Source organism: Hoplias malabaricus, chromosome 9 (assembly GCF_029633855.1).
Source record: "Hoplias malabaricus isolate fHopMal1 chromosome 9, fHopMal1.hap1, whole genome shotgun sequence".
NCBI lineage: Eukaryota > Metazoa > Chordata > Actinopteri > Characiformes > Erythrinidae > Hoplias > Hoplias malabaricus.
Window position 1 is genome coordinate 29,430,547 of NC_089808.1, and position 18,892 is coordinate 29,449,438.

Genomic DNA, 18,892 nt, shown 5'->3' on the forward strand with positions numbered 1-18,892 from the left:
TGGCACATAAAGAGGTTTATTATAATAAATAGAAATTAGCAGTGCTAGTAAACTGGGTGAAACTATTGCTGACAAACACTGCTGATATGTGGGGTGGCCATATTGAATTCTAAACTCAGGGATGGTGAGGCTACCCTGACTTTCCAAGGAGGAAATCCAACCTGTGGGGATTTCCAGTTTAAATATCCAACTTGGAATTTGGAAAGTCAGACATCCGAGTTCAACTCGAATGCAGCCTAATGCCAGGGACTAAAGCCACAATCTGCGGATTATAGGGTAAACATTTAGATTGCTTAAAGTATTAGCTCTTTTTAAAAAACTTTGGAAAAGGGATATAAATGCGTGAATAATATTACAGTTCTGATCTGATATAGTTTTCACCTCTGCCAGCAGGTTTCCCAGAATGTAGAGGGACTGTCCCCACTTAAGAGGACACTTGCCCATTGGAATTCTCTCCACAGAGTGAGGGTTTACATATTCTTCATCCACCTGAAAAACATACACACATGCCTCAATACACATTTATTTGCTAACGTTAATGAAAGAGTCCATCCAAGGTTTTACCACAAAGTGATCTGCTGAAGTAGATGCACATTACCCGATCCGGAGGTACACTGTACAGTTCAGGCATCAGACGTATTCCATCCTTTTGTTTGATCATTATACCTTCTAATGCCTCTCTGTATTCTTGCACCTGAGGAGACAGATTTCAAAAAGTGCAGTGGAGTGTTATTTTAACCACTGTGCATTTCTTGTAGCTCAAGTCAACATCTAAAGAGTAAAGGTTTTGACACCAAACATGTCTTGGCTAAGTGAATACATAAGCAAGAAACTTTCTTTTTATTTGTTTAAGGTTGTAAAGTGCTTTGTACCTGTTCAGGGCTGTTTATGAATATGCCATCTAGGATAAGGTAGGTCCAGAATAGTGGCCACTCACATTCTATATTCTCAAACAATTTCAGCTCAGCAGACTCATAATAGAGTCTATTGGGATCCTGCAGAAGAACACAACTAGTATTTACCAGAGGAGAAACATACATGACATACTTGCAGAAGTTGACCATGGCTATGCTTTTATGATGTTAACAAGCAGTCATAAATAAATGATACCTCTTTAGGTGTTTTATGACCATCTCTAAGAAATCTGCAGCATCCATATCGTCCCTACAGAAAACGACGATACAAAAGTTAAATGATGAGAGCAAAAATAACTTACACTCCAGATAACTTTAAGTAAAGGAACTGCAGGTCCCACCTGTAGCTTAGAAATTATTTCCTCTTTGGTGATATTGACTAATTCCATGTCCTCCACAGCGAAGGCTGGGTAAGAGATTATGGCAAGGACGCCAGCATCCACCTCTTTTGAAGTGGAAGCCCGCGGTAACATGGAGTTAAGAATGGACTGGAGAAAAGACATATGCCAGTCAAAATAACAGCATGATGCAAGAATTAAAAAAAGCAAATCCACATGGAATGCAACAGTGCATATTATAGTTCATTCTAAACAAACATATTTTCCACAGACATGATAAGGAACCAGAAATTGAAATTTTGAGATTAAGTATAGAGAATAAAAGGGTCATGATATGTCGCATTGTTTGTATGCCAAAAGAAATTCCTACTAAATCTTTATGAAAAGTTTAATATCACAGAAATGCATATCTTTGCTCTCTAAAGAAAAACATGCATCTCAACTTTTGGTTTACTATATCATTTGAACACAGCAGCTGTCCTTCACAATGAGGGAAAATGTCACGATGAATGGACCAAAAGAAATGCTCCAAAATTTCTTAAATACATTTTTTTTATATATTGACTTCCAATAAAAGTCTCATCTTATCTCATCTAGCCCATTTCAGGGTCGCAGTGGCAACAGGGCGAGCAAAGAAGGCCAGGCATCTCTGTCTCCAGCAACTGCGGAATCCTCAGTCATTCCCAGGCCAGATGGGAGATGTAATCCCTCCAGAGGAAGGGGCCTCCTCCCAATTGGACATGCCTGGTATACCTCCAATTGTAGGCATCCAGGAGGCATCCTTATCAGACGGCTGAACCCAACTGGCTCTTAACACGAAGGAGCTTTCTCTCCAGATCAGATGATACAAATTTTGGAGTTTTTCTTTGGACAGCAAAGAAATGTTTGGCAGTAAAATTAAAATAATCTGTTTTATTAAAAAAACAAATGTATTTTTTTAAACGTATGAAATTCAAAATCAAATTTGAGTTGTGCTTATTGTGAGGCTGCATCTTTCCTGGTGATACAGTGGTACAACAGCTAGTGTTGCTGTCACACAGCATTGGGATTTTGGTTTGTTCTCCCTGTGTCTGTGTGGGTTTCCTCCAGGTGCTCAGATTGCTTCCACAGTGATAAATTGGCACCCTGTTCATTTAACGAGCAAAGTTGTAATGTTTATTCTAAAGTTCTTTAAAGTTATAGTCCAGAAATTGTACATACAAAACATCCACAACGTAAACCTTTTGATAGGTGACATAAATAGTATCATGGTCATGGCCAACCAAGGCTGAAATATATTGTTTCTCCGGGGTCTCCGGTTTCCTCCCCATAGTCCAAAAACATGGAGGTTAGCTGAACTGGCTTCTCTAATCACTGTCCTGGTGTGTGAGTAAATGAGTGTGTGAACAAATGTCTCTATGTGTAAGTGAATGTGTATTTGCGTTTTTAGATGGTGCTATATAAGTGTAATGAAAAATAAACAAAAAGCTTATAGTGCCAGATAAAAAGTTTTAGTGCCAGATAAAAAGTTTTAGTGCCAGATATCAGTGACCACCTGAAAGGATCTTGAACAATCCATGCCTTAATGGGTCAGAGCTGTTTTTGGTAGCATGAGGGGGACAATAATAGGCATGGGTTTAATCTTACTATTGATTAGTTTATTTCAGTATCACTTGTACTCAAGTACAAGAAACAATTGGAAAGAAACAAATTTGCCTATGTTCTATAACCACTTGAGAGTGTGTTCACATCTTTTCGGGGATTACCTGACAGTGCTGAATGTCATCGGGTAGAGTATGGACTACTGAGCTGGGTCCTCCTTTAGCACCAAACAGATTCAGTTCATCCAGGGCCTCTAGCGCTGCCTATGGACACAAAGAGTTCATTCGCGTACTGTCTCAAATACAGATCTTGGGTCATGAACAAAGATAAATGTAACAATCACTCTATGTCCACTGAACAGAGTGCTGAATAGAATGCCAGCCTTTGGAGTGCCAAAGTCATATTTCACTGTAGCAGTACACAAGCTCAGTGCCAGACCTGAGCAGTCACAATAACTGACTATGCAATGGAAAGAAGAATAGTTGGCAGGAGAGCTTGTGCAAAAGGGATTTTGGCAGGGACTCCAGAGGAGGGGTTATATTAGGTCAGCAGTGACAGTGTCATGGGAGTTTTACGTACATGGAAGTGACACATGGGGACTACTCACATGCCACCTCAGCTGCATTCTCAGCTGCTCAGCACAGAGACGAAAAAATCATTGTGTGTGTTTTGCGGGGTGAGTGTGTAAATGTGAGACAGCAAGAACAGTAAAAGAGTATGAAAACAGAAGAGGCTAATAAAGTAATACAGAGAAAATGCTTCCAATTTTCAAAAGGAAAGAAAAGAAAAGAAACACATACCAAGATAGGAACATAGATTTTGTACATGGTAAGGTTTCAAAAACTCTATTTTACAGAAAACATATGATCTCTAATATAATGGTCTCCCTGGAGAAACAAATAATCAACAACAAATACCCTTTCAGATATAAGGCATTGTGGCATTGTGTTTCAACAGTGATGTTATTATAAATAAAACAAAGTGTGCATTACTCAAAGTGACTAAACCATATCTAATATAAATTCACCTTAGCCATGCCAATAGAACTAGCATTAAGCTCAGGGATTCCCTGATTGGTCTTGTCTCCTCTCTCCCACATTCCATAATCCTGTGAAAAAGATACAGATTATCAGGCAAACTTGTTAAACTATGTTAAAGATACTTAACTTAGTGTTTACAGTCACGTTAAGAGACTTACTGCCACTTTGTATGCAGCCTCAATGTAAAAAATCAGATTCTGGACCAAATCCACTTCATCCTGAGTGTAAATGATGTGCAGTCCTGAAGAGTACAAATAAAACCAAATGATGAACTCCACTCCAAGTCTCATTTCACCCAAGCATATATATATATATATATATATATATATATATATATATATATACATATAAAAACTCCTAAGTCATTCAGAATGTGTGGCTGTAAATATCAGTTCAATTAATGCAAGTTATATAGTGTCTTTAACAAATTCAAGGACACTATAATTGTAGAGAAAAAATATTATGAAGGACAAAAAGAAGAAAAGATAAATGTTTAGGAAAAGAGTTCAAAAATTTGGGGGCAGCAACACTGAAAGATCTACCACCGATCAAGAAAGTCTAAAAGAAGGGATAGTAAGAATACAGAGTCAGAAGATCTAACACAACTAGGGGGACAATATGAAGAAATAAGATCAGAGAGATATGTAGGAACCAGCGTGTGTAGAGCCTTAAAAGTTACAAGAAGAAATCAGAATTTAATTTTAGACTCAACAGGAATCCTGTTGCTGAGTTGCTGAAGAACAGAAGTAATATGAGCTCTGCGCTTGTTGAACATTAGAAATCTGCTGGGCTTTGAATGTACTTTAGCTCAATGTCTTTTCAGGTGGAACAATGTTTATTGTTGTTTGTATTTAATTTATGTTTAACTTGTCTGTAAGTTTTTATTCACTGGATTTCCACAGAAACTCATCTGTAACTCAAGTTCTTTTGTAGCATTTTCAGTCTTTTTTCTTTCATGCTGTTAGCGCTCTACCAAGTTTAGATTTAGTTCCATCTACAGCAAAAATAAGACAATGTTACCCACACATGGACCAGGAACTAAAAAAAATCCTCATCTTGGTTCATGCTTTTCAATGTTCTGAGGTTCTTTAATGTGTAAATGATGCCTAGCATACTGGACTGAGACACTTTTTTTTTTTTTTTACCCATTTACAAATGCTAGAGTTTTTTATTAAAATCATGACTGTTACATTTAAATATAGCTAGTATTTTTTTTAAATAAATTTGGATAATTAATGAAATTGGTCAGTCTCATGGTGCCAATGAATCATGCCAATCAATTTCATTCATCTTTATTGTTTCTACAATGACAAATATTAATGCTTCAACTACGTCAACAAATTTGCTTATACAAATAAAGAACATGTTTGGATGTTACAAAATATATTTAAATCAAAGTTCTCTTAATTTAACAGAATCATTTTTGTAAGGGCAACAACTTCACCTAATCTTTGACAGATTAAACTCAGGAAAACAGAATAAGAGTCTGTAACTGGTGAGGTGTCATGTCCATGCAGAATAACTCAAGCTTGTGATGATGAACATCAAACCTGAGGCAGTCATCTGTGCCAGGGAAAGCAAGAAGAGAGAAGTTGCATCCATCTGCAGGTGGCCCCACTCAGTATCTCCCACCACAGTGGCACAGGTGTTGGTATTGTACTTGGCATGGAGGCAGTCCATGGTACTCTTGCTGTACTTGAATTTCTCCACTTTGCCTAGCTGAGGAGCAAAATTGTTTAGCCGTACGGTTCATTAGATTACTGATATTACACATTATGATGTGACACATTAACTAAGCAATGTATGTAAGGTGTGTACATTTGAAGAGGGTAAGATGTACTGAGAAGAAATAGAATGGCATGTCACTATGAGAACACGCTCTGGTTGGTACCACGTGCTTTGGTAGTGTAGCGTTTGTTATCATTTAACTTGCTTTTAAATATGGCAATATGTTTCATGTCTGTGTATTCGCTGACAGCTTCTGGGATACCTGCCGCATGATGCACTGAAGTATGCCCCTCATAAGTTTTACAACACTCTAGAGAGAGAGAGAGAGAGAGAGAGAGAGAGAGAGAGAGAGAGAGAGAGAGCGAAAAAGAGAGAGAAAAAGAGAGAGAAAATAAGAGTAATTGAAACAAAGACAGACAAAAACATGGGGATATACAGTGCATAAGCTTCAAAATGAATGTGAAAGCATAGAACAACCTTTAACTCTGACCTTTTCATGTCCTCTTTAAAAGAGTAACATGAGGCGACTCTACAGTAGGAGTTTACATTCAGATAAACATACACAGTCACAGGGCTCCAAAGATAGTTCCAATACTGAGTATACAATAAAGACATGCACTTGAGAGGGAGACATATGATACACATACACGCCTAGTTCATTGCTTCAGAAGCATATCTAGACCAATGCTTCACTCCCAATATAGAGCAGAAATGAGAGACTACCAATTTTCAGTTCAAGCAGCTATTTGGTAATATTTACAGATTTTTGGCATGAGAAAATTTCATTAAATTACACAGAATTTTTAAAAGCTAAACATGACATAAAATGTTCTATTATTTCAAGTACCCAACCATACCTGACATATTGGATGAGAGATTTGAGCCTTGGTCACCCATGTCCCTGTCGTCAATTCACAGGTTGTCTTTACTTGAACCACATATGTAGGCATGTACTAACAAGCAGGCAGCAAGAGAACAGCCTGTTTTGTAAGTTAATGTATGGAAAGAGGATGTAAGCAAAACTCACAATGACCAAATGTATGGTTTGTTACGATGGTGATGGTTACAATGTTTTGGTCAGAGCATCAAGCTTCCTGCTCAGTTGCGAAAGAAATAGGTCCGTTACCTGCTCCAGCTCATAGGCTTTTGCTTTATCCTCATCCCGGTCTGCATTTTTCCTGTAGGCCAGGCTCAGAGCCCAGACTGAGATGATGCTGTAGACATTATCCCTGACCCAGGCATCTGGCTGCTCTCTACTTGCAGGGAGGAGGCCAGTTACGGGGTCCTACACATCACACAAAAAATTATGGGGAAAGAATAATCAGAATTAATCAGGATTTGGCCCAGTGATGGTCTGGCACACTGTCCAGGGTGTGTGAGTATGCTCTGGCCCACTGTGATCCTGAACAGGATAAAGTGGTCACTCGCAATGTATAAGTGAATTTGTATTTGAACTGGGCAAAATCAAAATGCTTCAAATTATGCCACTGTTATTTTGAACATCACACTCACAATACACTTAATACCATGATCTCAGTTCCAGTCTTAAACTAGGGAAATGATGATATTAAAATGTACAAAAATGGTAATAGAACAGTCATAATGACATCAGCTTGATAATAAACAATTAAAAGAACATATTATGAAAAAAAAACACTTCTCAGTGCATATGCACATTAATTTGGTGATCTGGGCAACACCAACCCACAGACTGTGAAATAAAACAACACAGTCAGTTTCTATACTATGCTCAAGACTGTAAACATGGGATAAAATGAGCCATTCTGATTTGTGCTGCATCCTATAGAAAGTGCACTCATTTTATAATTGTCCAGCCTCCTCTTCTGAGTCTCTACAAACACAGCACTGGACCCATATTTTTTGTGAAACATCAAAGATGAGTTTAAACTCAGCAATGCAAACACAATGGCTTCAAAGAAATATGTGTACTGATTGTCTATGGCAAGAATTTAGAAAAAGAAATAATGAAAATGACCAAAACTCACCCCTGGGGTCTTGTACAGAACTGAGATATGGCTCATTCTCATTTAAAGGAATAGGCTCTTGAACATGTTTATCTAAACATTGCCATTTAAGACGGTTGCCATTTAAGATGGATCTGTGTTGTTTGAACTTTGTGTTAGTTCAAATAAAGTATGTCACACAAGTTTCATTAAGACCCCAGAGAAAAATAAAAAGAGAATTTGAGTGAAAGATGTATAATGCATCCCTTTAAAAGAATTTTGAAATAAAGTATTTCTACATAATAGATATTTTTTTGCATCAGTGTGTATGTCTATGAAACATTCACTATGGTCATCAGCCCAAAGTCCTTAACGGGAGCCATCAGGAAGGCAACAAAAAATGTAAAAGTCTGAATGTTTTTAGACACTTTTAGAAATGACAGTGGTTTTAATACACGAGTGTAGGCCAGCTTCACAAGCACAAATTTAATCTGAGAGCAGTTATGTCGTCCTAATCCCGTTCTAGGAAGATCTTTCTTATGCACTATGACCACTGAAGACTTCTTGGAAAACTGACTCTGCTGGCCTACACACAGAGCCACACCATCAGCCAGAACGAAAACTGATAATGAGCAAGACATTTGTTAACAGAAAAAGTTCCTATTATGCAAGGGCTCAGCACTAAGTATTTGGACCATAACTCATATAAAGATGAAAATAAAGAGCAATACTCTTGCTGCTATGTTTCAAACATCTAGCACAGCTATGTTCATTCACTCTGTATACCCCAAAATTAATATGATACTGTTCCAGATCTGAACTGGCATGATCATTTGTCTGATTCTCATTAGATTCTGTTGTAAATAAAAAATTTCCTGGAAGTGAATGCTGTCTATTTTTTCAAACTACCTACATGAACGTATATTTAAAATATTAATTCAGAATCTAGAGTGTCATGTTGGTGCAGCAGGTAGTGTAGCAGTCACACAGCTCCAGGGACCTGGAGGTTGTGGATTCAGGTCCCACTCCGGGTGACTGTCTGTGAGGAGTTTGGTGTGTTCTCCCTGTGTCTGCGTGGGTTTCCTCCCACAGTCCAAAAGCACATGTTGTAGGTGGATTGGCGGCTCAAAAGTTGGATTGGCGGCTCAATTGAGCCCAGTGATTCAAGGCAGGCTCTGGACCCACCGCGACTATGAACTGGATAAGGGGTTACAGATAATGAATGAATGAACTTGGTTTCATGCAGCATTTTTAATTAATGGACTTCACTGGTTTAGTTTATAGTGTAATCTGATTCTGCTGGACCAGCCACAGCCAAATCCAGTGTCAAACGGTAAGTGTTTCTTTGTTGATTTGTTTAGGAGCACAACAGGACAGAGTTCCAAGGACATATCACAAGAACACGTTTGCTCCCACGGTCCAAAAACACACGTTAGTAGATGGACTGGCTGCTCAAAAGTGTCCATAGGGGTGTGTTTGTCGCCCTGTGAAGGACTGGCGCCCCCTCTAGGGTGTGTGCCAAAATACACTAAAGCGCACAATATATACACAGCACATTATACACCATATATTTCATTGAGGTTGGTCAAGTACTAAGTAAGTAAGTAAGTAAGTAAGACTGGGATATTTTTATGAGGTAGTAGTGATTAATAAAGTTTGAACAGTCGACATTTCATGTTTGTCCCCTAGTCAGGTCGCAATGTAGCAGACGATAATGAATAAGGAACACAACACGACAACGAACAGCCACACTGACGATGAGGTAAAGCACTTGCGGAACAATCCGAAACGTGAGTGAGTTGGTCAGTTAGCGAAGTGGGTGCTTCGCTTCAAATAACAACTCATGAGAAACGTGTACTTTTCTTAGTGGATTTGCTCAGTAAGTAAAAATGGCTACGGTTGTATTTTAGACTTCTAGAACATCTGGTTCCTACCACCACCACTGTGATATATAACAACGTACACACCGTTAATTGGGAACTGGACGTTCACATTCGGTAAACAAATGTGTCCAGCAGGATTGTCTGTAACTCACTTGGTACTGAAGTATGGTTTGCTGGACTATCCGCGCATAGTTGTCGAGTTTAACTCCAGAATTACTTCGGCTCCTCATTTTCTCAGTTCCTCTGCTGCACTTTGTTATTTCACACTTCCAGTTCCGACATCTTCTGAAGACTCAGACACTTCAGATGAAGCTCGTACTCCTTCTAAAAGAAACAGTGAACCAGTGCACGGTCCTAAAGTCCAGCTGTCAGAGGAGGCTCGATTTTATTAACAAACTTACTCCTCTCCTGAGAGACCATCGGCCATGGCTCCACTACCCACTGACCGAGTGTAAACAAAACACGAGAACCACTCCGGAAGAGTCAGTTCTGACGATTAAAAGTTCGTGTGGTTCCTTATGGCAATGTCAACAGCAAAATATCAGCGAGTATTTCAACATGCACCGGACGCTTAAAACTACGTTCACGCGGGGACTGACTCTAAATCCAGCAGAGGGTCAGTGATAGTCGGTCAGGGACACGTGCTCACCGACCAGGAATCCACCCAACGGCAGAGAGATGTGTTCACAGAGCAGTGAATAAACATGCACCTACACTAAAGCTCTGCCTGTAATACTGCTCTGTAAAGCAAGTCAAACTCATTTACGCATTCCACCAACCTGCAGCTTAAATTAAGCAACTAGAGAGATACATTCGCAAATTAATCAGCCATTACCACCAACAAGTATTTATTTATTTATCATATTTTGCCTTTCTATATCAATTGGCAGTGAAATTTGAGAATCAAATGTAATCCGTGAATTAACAGGTTGGGTCACTCAAAATAGTAGATACATAATTGCCTACATATCCATGACATAGCTGTCTGTATAAGAAAACTTCATATAATCTTTAAGTGTGTGTGTGTGTGTGGGGGGGGCAATAAAGGCTCACAGCAGAGACCAGAACAACAAATAGAAACCTGAACAACCTCCCTCACTGAAAAGGTTGTATAAACAGCTATAAATTAGATGGTGAGAAATAAAGAGAAGGGACTGAAAAATATCTTAGAAGAAAGAGACTGTCTGCAGCACGAGGAGCTGAAGTCACTGCACTTGATCAAAACAGTGTAATAAGTATTTTGTCTTTTCTGTGCAGAATGGTCTGTGCGTAATATTACTCAGAATATGAGCTGTCAATGTAAAAATGTCCATTTAGATTTCAATTTTAAAGCAATGTAGCCAGAAAAAAAGTCTTGTAATTGTTGTGGCTACTGCTTTACGCAAGTGAAAATAAAGGATGTGACTGCAAAATGTATCCCAAGACAAGACAAGTTCATCAGCCATCTAATGAACATCGGACAGATATTCACCAAATTTGTGCGGGTGCTACCCACAACAAGAAGATTTTCAAACCGATTTAGGTTTACTAGGATATGGGATGTGTAATTAAGTACCCACCAGGTGGCAGCACAGACTGTCGAATATGTACAGACTTGCTCAAGCCTCTAGGGCTGAATCTCAAATCGATCCATGCTCCCTATATAGTCCACTTCATATACTAAGACATAGTATGTTCTGTCGTCATATATTAGGGTGACCAGACGTCCTTTTTTACCCGGACATGTCCTCTTTTTTAGATAAAAAAAATTGGAATTTCACAAACGTCCGGGATTTTGTTTTTCTAGAGCTTACATAGAACTTCGAGAAGCGTTTCGTCCACAAACTAGTCCCGCCCTTCCCTACTCCGATTGGTTCGCTTGAGTGAGAAGGGGGCGTGTTGAAGTAGCCTAAAATCTTCTGATTGGACGGTCTGACTGTACAGCTACCGTTATTGGTCGATAACCTTCCCTGTAACATTTAATTGGTCAGTCTGCACGTCAGTAGTCGTCCATCCCCTCCCCCGGAGGCGCCATCTCAGATCTGCTCACCCTATCATATATATATATATATATATATATATATATATATATATATATATATATATATATATATATATATATATTAATTTATGTTATGACCCATACAGTGAACTACATATGGAATCGTTTGGCACCTGTCCATCACAGGGCATCACACACTCGGCCAGCAGCACACACGTTTACATCTGCTATTGACGTTTTCAGATTCAGTAATACTGAGGCAAAGTACAAATTCAAAATATTACATAAGTATATAATGAAGTACAGTTACTCCAATGTTTCCCAGCAGGTGGAACTTGGGTCCAATTCTCTATCCATAATGTTTCACGCTAATATTGTATATGAAGGTTATGCTAAAAGAAACATTTGTAACTTTAACCACCAAATTTAGCATATTCATAAAAATCATTATTACTTTCACATTTAATACAAAAGGTATAAAAGGAGTATTCACCAAGGGCTCTCTGCAAGCAAAAACAGGTAGTTTATTCACACTTTATGAGAAAACTTTATGAGGGAAATCTGGAGAAATACCAGTCCATGCAGGTTAAGGCTGGACACCAATGTTGAATGTGCATGACCTCTGAGCCTTCATATGAGCACTGCATAAGACACTTTTATACATTGACATATATAGCCACACACACACACACACACACACACACACACATTTATATCAGATCAATCCATGTTTCATGTGTTTTTCAGGGAAAATGGATGTTGCACCAAACACCATCACAGGCTGATGTCATGGGCAAAAAATAAATAAATAAATAACAAACACTTGCAAAAGTGCAACAAATATAAGTCACTGGAGACACTGGAAATGTTTTCTTTGGCCTTTTGTCTGTTGTATAAAGGTTCCAGTGAATGATCAAAGGCCACAAGTGAACACGAGTTTGTCTGTAGGAACTACGATATCAGCTCATAACCTGTTTGGGAAAATTAGGTCAAAGTACAGGAAGGCATGCAAGTTTTTTTGATTTTCTAATAGTTTTGTCTGGTTTTGATGTCTGCTTTTCTGCAAGATGCAAAAGATGCAAACTTGATCTCATGAAGCAATAAATAATTAAATAAAAGAAAAAAAGAGGCTTTGTCTAGCTTCTTTGAATAAGAGTTTTATATATAAAACACCTATATAATTTCTCATAATATTACATCACTGCAAACACAGTTGTAAAGTTCAGGAAATCTGAACCACCCAGAATGTTTCCTGCTTGCGAAAAAAGATATCCAAAATGATTTAAAGTATTCCTGCTTTATGACATTATGGCAGCCTTGAAAAAAAGAGAAAACATGTAGCTAACAGTCTGCTTTCAAAGCAGAAGGTTATTAAAATGACCAGAAAACAACACTGAAAGAGCATATACAATGTGTTCTTGTGACTGATATGTCCTTGGAACTCTGTCCTGTTGTGCTCCTAAACAGATCAACAAAGAAACACTTACCATTTGACACAGAATTTGGCTGTGGCTGGTCCAGCAGAATCAGATTACACTATAAACTAAACCAGTGAAGTATTTGCCTGATGAAAGCTCTAAGGTCCATTAATTAAAAATGCTGCACGAAACCAAGTTCATTCATTCATTATCTGTAACCCCTTATCCAGTTCAGGGTCGCGGTGGGTCCAGAGCCTACCTTGAATCACTGGGCTCAAGGCAGGAATACACCCTGGAGGGGGCGCCAGTCCTTTACAGGACAACATACACTCACACCTATGGACACCACAACGTGTGTTTTGGGACTGTGGGAGGAAACCGAAGCACCCGGAGGAAACCCACACAGACACAAGGAGAACACACCAAACTCCTCACAGACAGTAACCCAGAGCGGGACTTGAACCCACAATCACAGGTCCCTGGAGCTGTGTGACTGCGACACCGTGCCACCCACCAAGTACATGTGTTTTCTATTAAACTGAAAAAGTAACTAGAAGCCACTAGACAAAATTTGCATCCCTTCTGTATTTCCACTGTCCTCATTATAGCTCTAGATATGTAAAAGTATTGTTAAGGACAAACATATATGTTGAAAAAATAATAAAAATTAAACTCCCTATTATGCTAGGCTAAACTGAGCAAGAAAACATTAAGTGAAGGCAAGTGACCCTGAGTGCATTTCTGAAAGTCCTGTGGGGTTTATGCTGGCTGCAGGGTCAGCGAGTATGATTTATAAATCTCTGACCACTCATTCCTCCTCTGTACTGCATGTGCTTGGCTGACCTTTACAAATGAATGTGGAGAAGGGCAGTGTGCTAGGAGTGCTCTTCTAGATCACTTCTGGAAATTGAGTGTGCACTTACAGAGTGGCTTGAGACTCTTTGTGGGTCCTGTGTGGGTCCCAGTGCTAAAGTGCAGTGAGAGGACACTGTACTGAACAAATGGTGCCAGTTAGGAGACCAGTAACCTCCTAATTACTTTGATAAAATCTCATTTTTTTATTTATGCAGATATTGTGGAAAAAATAAAAGGATTAAAAAAAAGTTAACATTAGACAATTTGCAGATTTTTTTAAAAAGTTCTTTACTTGATCAGATCAAGGCTGAAGAACTTCACCTGAAGATCTGAAGACCTCATCATACAACCTAATTTCTGTGATTTGTTAATTGAATGTGTTTATTGAATATATATCCATCCATCCATTATCTGTAACCCTTATCCAATTCAGGGTCAATGTGGGTCCAGAGCCTACCTGGAATCATTGGGCGCAAGGCAGGAATACACCCTGGAGGGGGCGCCAGTCCTTCACAGGGCAACACACACACTCACACCTACGGTCACTTTTGAGTTGTCAGTCAACATACCAACGTGTGTGTTTTTGAACCGTGAGAGGAAATCGGAGCACCCGGAGGAAACCCATGTGGACACGGGGAGAACACACCAACTCCTCACAGACAGTCACCTGGAGCAGGAATAGAACCCTCAACCTCCAGGTCCCTGGAGCTGTGTGACTGTGGCACTACCTAATTAGGCTTGTTATAAGACTTCAGCTGCTAAATAGTCAGTAGTTACCATTTTCTAGTTTTCCTCTTCATGATGTGCCAGAGGAGACATATCTGGATTTCAAGCAGGCCAGTAATACACAAATATTTCAGGCCTACAAAACCACGTTTTTAAACATGTGCAGAACAAGGCCTGGCATTGTCTTGATGAAATTCCCTTGTTTTCAAGAAAAGATATCTCCTTGATAGCTTCGTATGTCTCTCCTCTACCAATACATTCTCACTTATGAAAGTCACCCATGCCATGTGCACTATTGCACCCCATACCATGACAGATTTTGGCTTTTACATATTTTGCTAATAACAATGGTCTCATTCATCTTTGGAACAGAGAACTTGAATATTTTGATGCAATGGTACTACCAAGCCCATGTGCCCATATTATCATAACAGCATGAAACTTTATCATGAAATGCTGTGTTAGGGCATTATATGCTCACGAAACAGTGTTGTCTGGCCTTGTCTTTCATAGATATTTTTTCTTGGTCTTCTGAAGCTTTTCATAATGATATGTATATTAATATGAACATGTTATATTATTATTCCCCTTATTAAGAACTACATCAGGCATAAATTATAATATTGAACTGTTTGGTGGAGCAGCAGGTAGTGTCGCAGTCTCACAGCTCCAGGGATCTGTAGGTTGTGGGTTCAAGCCCTGCTCCAGGTGACTGTCTATGAGGAGTTTGGTGTGTTCTCCCTGTGTCTGCGTGGGTTTCCTCAGTCCAAAAACACATGTTGGCAGTTGACTTAGGAGTATCCATAGGTGTGAGTGTGTGTCACCCAGTGTGGTGTGTTCCTGCCTTGCTCTGGGTGGGCTCACCCGGCCGACCCACCACGACCCTGAATTGGATAAGCAGTTTCAGACAATGAATGAATGCTTACAAAGGCAGAGGCTATATACATATGTACACATATATACACATGTTTATGAGTCAGAGATGCACAGAGTCATATAAAAGTGTTTTTGTTTTATTAGTGGAGATTCAAACATTTCATGCAGCATGCCTGTTAGGACATAAAAAAGTAAACATACAGTACAGATTTGTTGATGACATATATAAAGAAACAGTTTCAGAGCATATCTAACTTTATTAGCCATCAAAAGTCAAAGGGCCAAAACACACACACAAAAAAAAGAACACAAATTATAAAATAAATATATTATCTCTAACTTAGAAGGCCACTTGAAAATTCAGACCTAGTTATGTGAGTCAAAATGGATGACAAATATCTGTTTTGTATCAGTGGTTACATGAACAGAAACTTTTCACAAGTACTACAGGCATGTTTTAAAACCCTGAAAAATATTACAACAGAAAACTGATGAGTAACATGACATTATTAATAGCTTCCCTCAGCTGATAGAGGGTACCTTTGCTCTTTTCTGCCACAGAATATCTGTAGTTCAATGACACTTAGGTTGAATCTTGGCACAGTCTGTATTTACAACGTGCTTCCAGGCCTATATCCACACATGGCACTCATGACACTCTTCTGGGAACAACCAGGTTCTAGCAACCTCCATTACTAGCACCACCGGAAATCTAATATAAAGAATATATTTAGTAAATATTCTTCATAGATTATATAATGTGCTGAACTTGTTATTAAATAGAGGACAAAATAAAAGAGTATAAATATTCAATACCATAATGTACTGTAAAAATATATTGTAGGTTATGAGGTCTAAGTTGATACACTGGAGAGTTTACATGAGTATATTGAACTAATACTGATTATTTTGAGAGTAACATGCCCACCTAAAAACTTTATCTTCAGACCACTCTGTATTGCCTGTAATGTGTTGGTCAGAACTACATTGCTTTGCATGTCTTATTTATCACACATTGCACTGACTGTTACATTGTCCCCACATTGCTGACAGAATCAAGCCCTGCATGTTATATTCCATCAGGCAAATATATGGAGCAAGATCACTGTCTTTTATGCGAGAGCGCAAAAACGACACTAAATCGAACAAGTCAGACTCAACGAGCGCACAGAATCAAGAAAACCGAGCGAAAACAGCGACAGCGATGTAGCTCCGCGCTTTCGTTTCAATGTTTTCGGCGCGCGCTCCAGATTTTTCCTCGCTTCAAAAATTTGAGCTCGCTTCTTAAAAATCTGCTCGCTTCTCGGTTTTAACAGGAAATACGTCACATATTTTCGCTCGGTTTTCTTGATTCTGTGCGCTCGTTGAGTCTGACTTGTTCGATTTAGTGTCGTTTTTGCGCTCTCACATAAAAGACAGTGATCTCGCTCCAAACCAAATACAGTTTCTTGCAGGGGTAAGAGCGCCATCTTTACTTGGGCATGAGAAGTAGGAATCTTTTTTCACTTTTAAGACTTCTTTGTCGGTTGGCTGGAGACACAGTGGCCACGACTGTAGGAATGAATGAAAACATACAGATATTTCTGTTTTACAAAGTACAAAGTGAATTTCAAGGTATATATCAAATATAAAACAAAAAGTGCCATTTGGTGACATAGAAATTTTTCCCCTAAATAAACAATGCCTGTTTCATCAAAAACAAACCAACAAACAAACAAATAAATAATTTTTATGAATATGAGGAAGCTTTTAATTACTTTATGTAAATGTTCCAAATTAACTGAAGGAATTTCCTAGAACCATTTGTCAAGACAAAGAACCATTTATATATATTTCCAATTGTGGCTAACTGATAATATGATTATTAGTGCTGTTAATCATACATTTATATTAATCATAATAAAAACACTTTTTTAAACATGACTGAACAATTATCACAGCAGGAGCATTAACAAGAATATACCTGCATATTCCTGTGGAACACTCGTAGTTGTTTTGGCAGTAGGCCCCAAGTGGTTTAGTGCCCATGATCCTCCAGAGGGGTGTCATGCGAGCTGACCTCCTGAGTGACCTCAGAGCTTCCTGCACAGTGTTCAAGCTGTCATGCAACTCTGGAAGAGGTTTTGAATGCACCTGGAACCACACATCCACATGCTCAAGTATAGTACTTAAAGGCAGATGACATGAATGCATTATGTTAATAATAATAATGATGATAATAATAATATGGACAACTTTCTTTGACACAGATAAAGCCTAGTTAACCAAACAGAAATAATCTAGTGTTTTTTCACATGTCAAGCTTTTTCTCTCTTTTGTAAAATTGTGTTCTAGGAACATTCATAAAATGCCAATGTAAATGATTACTAACATTAGACTAATAAATCAAACCAGATTAAAATTGATATAACTTGTATATAAAAAAAGAAAAAAACAAATACATTTACCTGCTGGACAAGCACACTGAGCACCAGGCACCAAACAACCACAACTTTTCTGCTGAAATGTCTTTGCTCCTGCATTCTGAGTTACCAAATAACAATGCAATTTCTCAGAAATCTATCTGCAAACTCAGCAAATTTGAGTATACAGGCAATATGTAGCTACCTACACAGCCTTATAGTCTGCCTGTCTCTGAAATCACTCTGTCTCTTTCTGTTCTTCCTCCCTTTCCCTCTGCCTTTTTGTATCCTCTTGTGACATCACATGTTTGCTTAATATTTGCGAGAGGGATAAGCTCGGTCCTCTGGGACTGTGAGTGGGAATGCAGTCAGGGTTATATGAAGGGAGAGATGAGTTCCAGTGAATAGAGGGTCTGATAAGTATATTATCGGCTTGTCAAAAGGCCTATAAGGACTAAAGTGATTATTCTGTTCCATATAGGTGAAATCACCTTACATGTTCAACCCCTTAGCAGCCTTAACTCCTCAGTTAATATATGTTAATTTAGATGTGAAAATAATCCATTCTAAATTCAGTATTTGTGATGCCATTAAATTAAATGAATTGGCATAGAGCTACCTGTATAGCCTACAACAGTTTATCACCATACATTTTTTTACTATTTTGAGGACCTAAATATTTATAAATAATCCAAAAAAATATTTTTCAGGCAAAATATACTTGATATTTCCAAATAAATACTTGAGTCCTAAGTTTAAGAAACATTTACATGTCATAATTAATCACATTTTGAATGGGTTGGAACCTTAAAATTAATTGTGGTTTTTTTATATTCTTATAAAAAAATGTTATGACAAACCAAAGGGGTTGCAAAATTGTACCAAATTATGAGACTGATTAATCTTTCTTACATAAACCAATGGTACATTATTTCAAGACAAAACCAAATTGTTTGGCATTTTGTTTAATAAAAACACAAGAAACTATGATTTGTTCATTATGTTGGCGATTTTTTTTAACTGACAACTACAAATAAAAGATTAAAAATTTTCAACTAAAAGTAAATACATAAGGTCTAAAAGACAATCCACCAAAGGCTAAGACATTGCAACCAAAGTGTCAGTCTTCTCCCTGATCTTGCTTTTTGCTCTTTTTACCGTTTTTGTCTACTTCTGTTCCCATCAT

At 38.3% G+C, this 18,892-nt stretch overlaps 2 protein-coding genes across 2 annotated transcripts in view; both read right to left on the minus strand.

Moving 5' to 3' along the window:
* Positions 1 to 10,110, minus strand: part of phka1a (phosphorylase kinase, alpha 1a (muscle)) — a 22,276-nt gene extending 12,166 nt beyond the window's left edge. The window contains 12 exon segments of the mRNA XM_066680258.1: positions 382 to 489; positions 599 to 694; positions 873 to 995; positions 1,111 to 1,164; positions 1,256 to 1,402; positions 2,998 to 3,096; positions 3,861 to 3,941; positions 4,032 to 4,114; positions 5,424 to 5,592; positions 5,864 to 5,911; positions 6,728 to 6,886; positions 9,601 to 10,110. Of these exon segments, the coding sequence (XP_066536355.1) occupies positions 382 to 489; positions 599 to 694; positions 873 to 995; positions 1,111 to 1,164; positions 1,256 to 1,402; positions 2,998 to 3,096; positions 3,861 to 3,941; positions 4,032 to 4,114; positions 5,424 to 5,592; positions 5,864 to 5,911; positions 6,728 to 6,886; positions 9,601 to 9,678 (1,245 nt within the window). The 5' untranslated portion in view covers positions 9,679 to 10,110.
* Positions 10,111 to 15,426: 5,316 nt separating this feature from the next.
* On the minus strand, positions 15,427 to 17,977 carry leap2 (liver-expressed antimicrobial peptide 2). Its single transcript, XM_066681551.1, has 3 exons — positions 17,752 to 17,977; positions 17,268 to 17,437; positions 15,427 to 16,855 (listed from the first exon to the last, which is right to left on the minus strand). Exons 1-3 carry the CDS (start codon positions 17,824 to 17,826, stop codon positions 16,813 to 16,815), a joined length of 288 nt encoding a protein of 95 aa, XP_066537648.1. The 5' UTR covers positions 17,827 to 17,977; the 3' UTR covers positions 15,427 to 16,812.
* Positions 17,978 to 18,892: the final 915 nt, after the last annotated feature.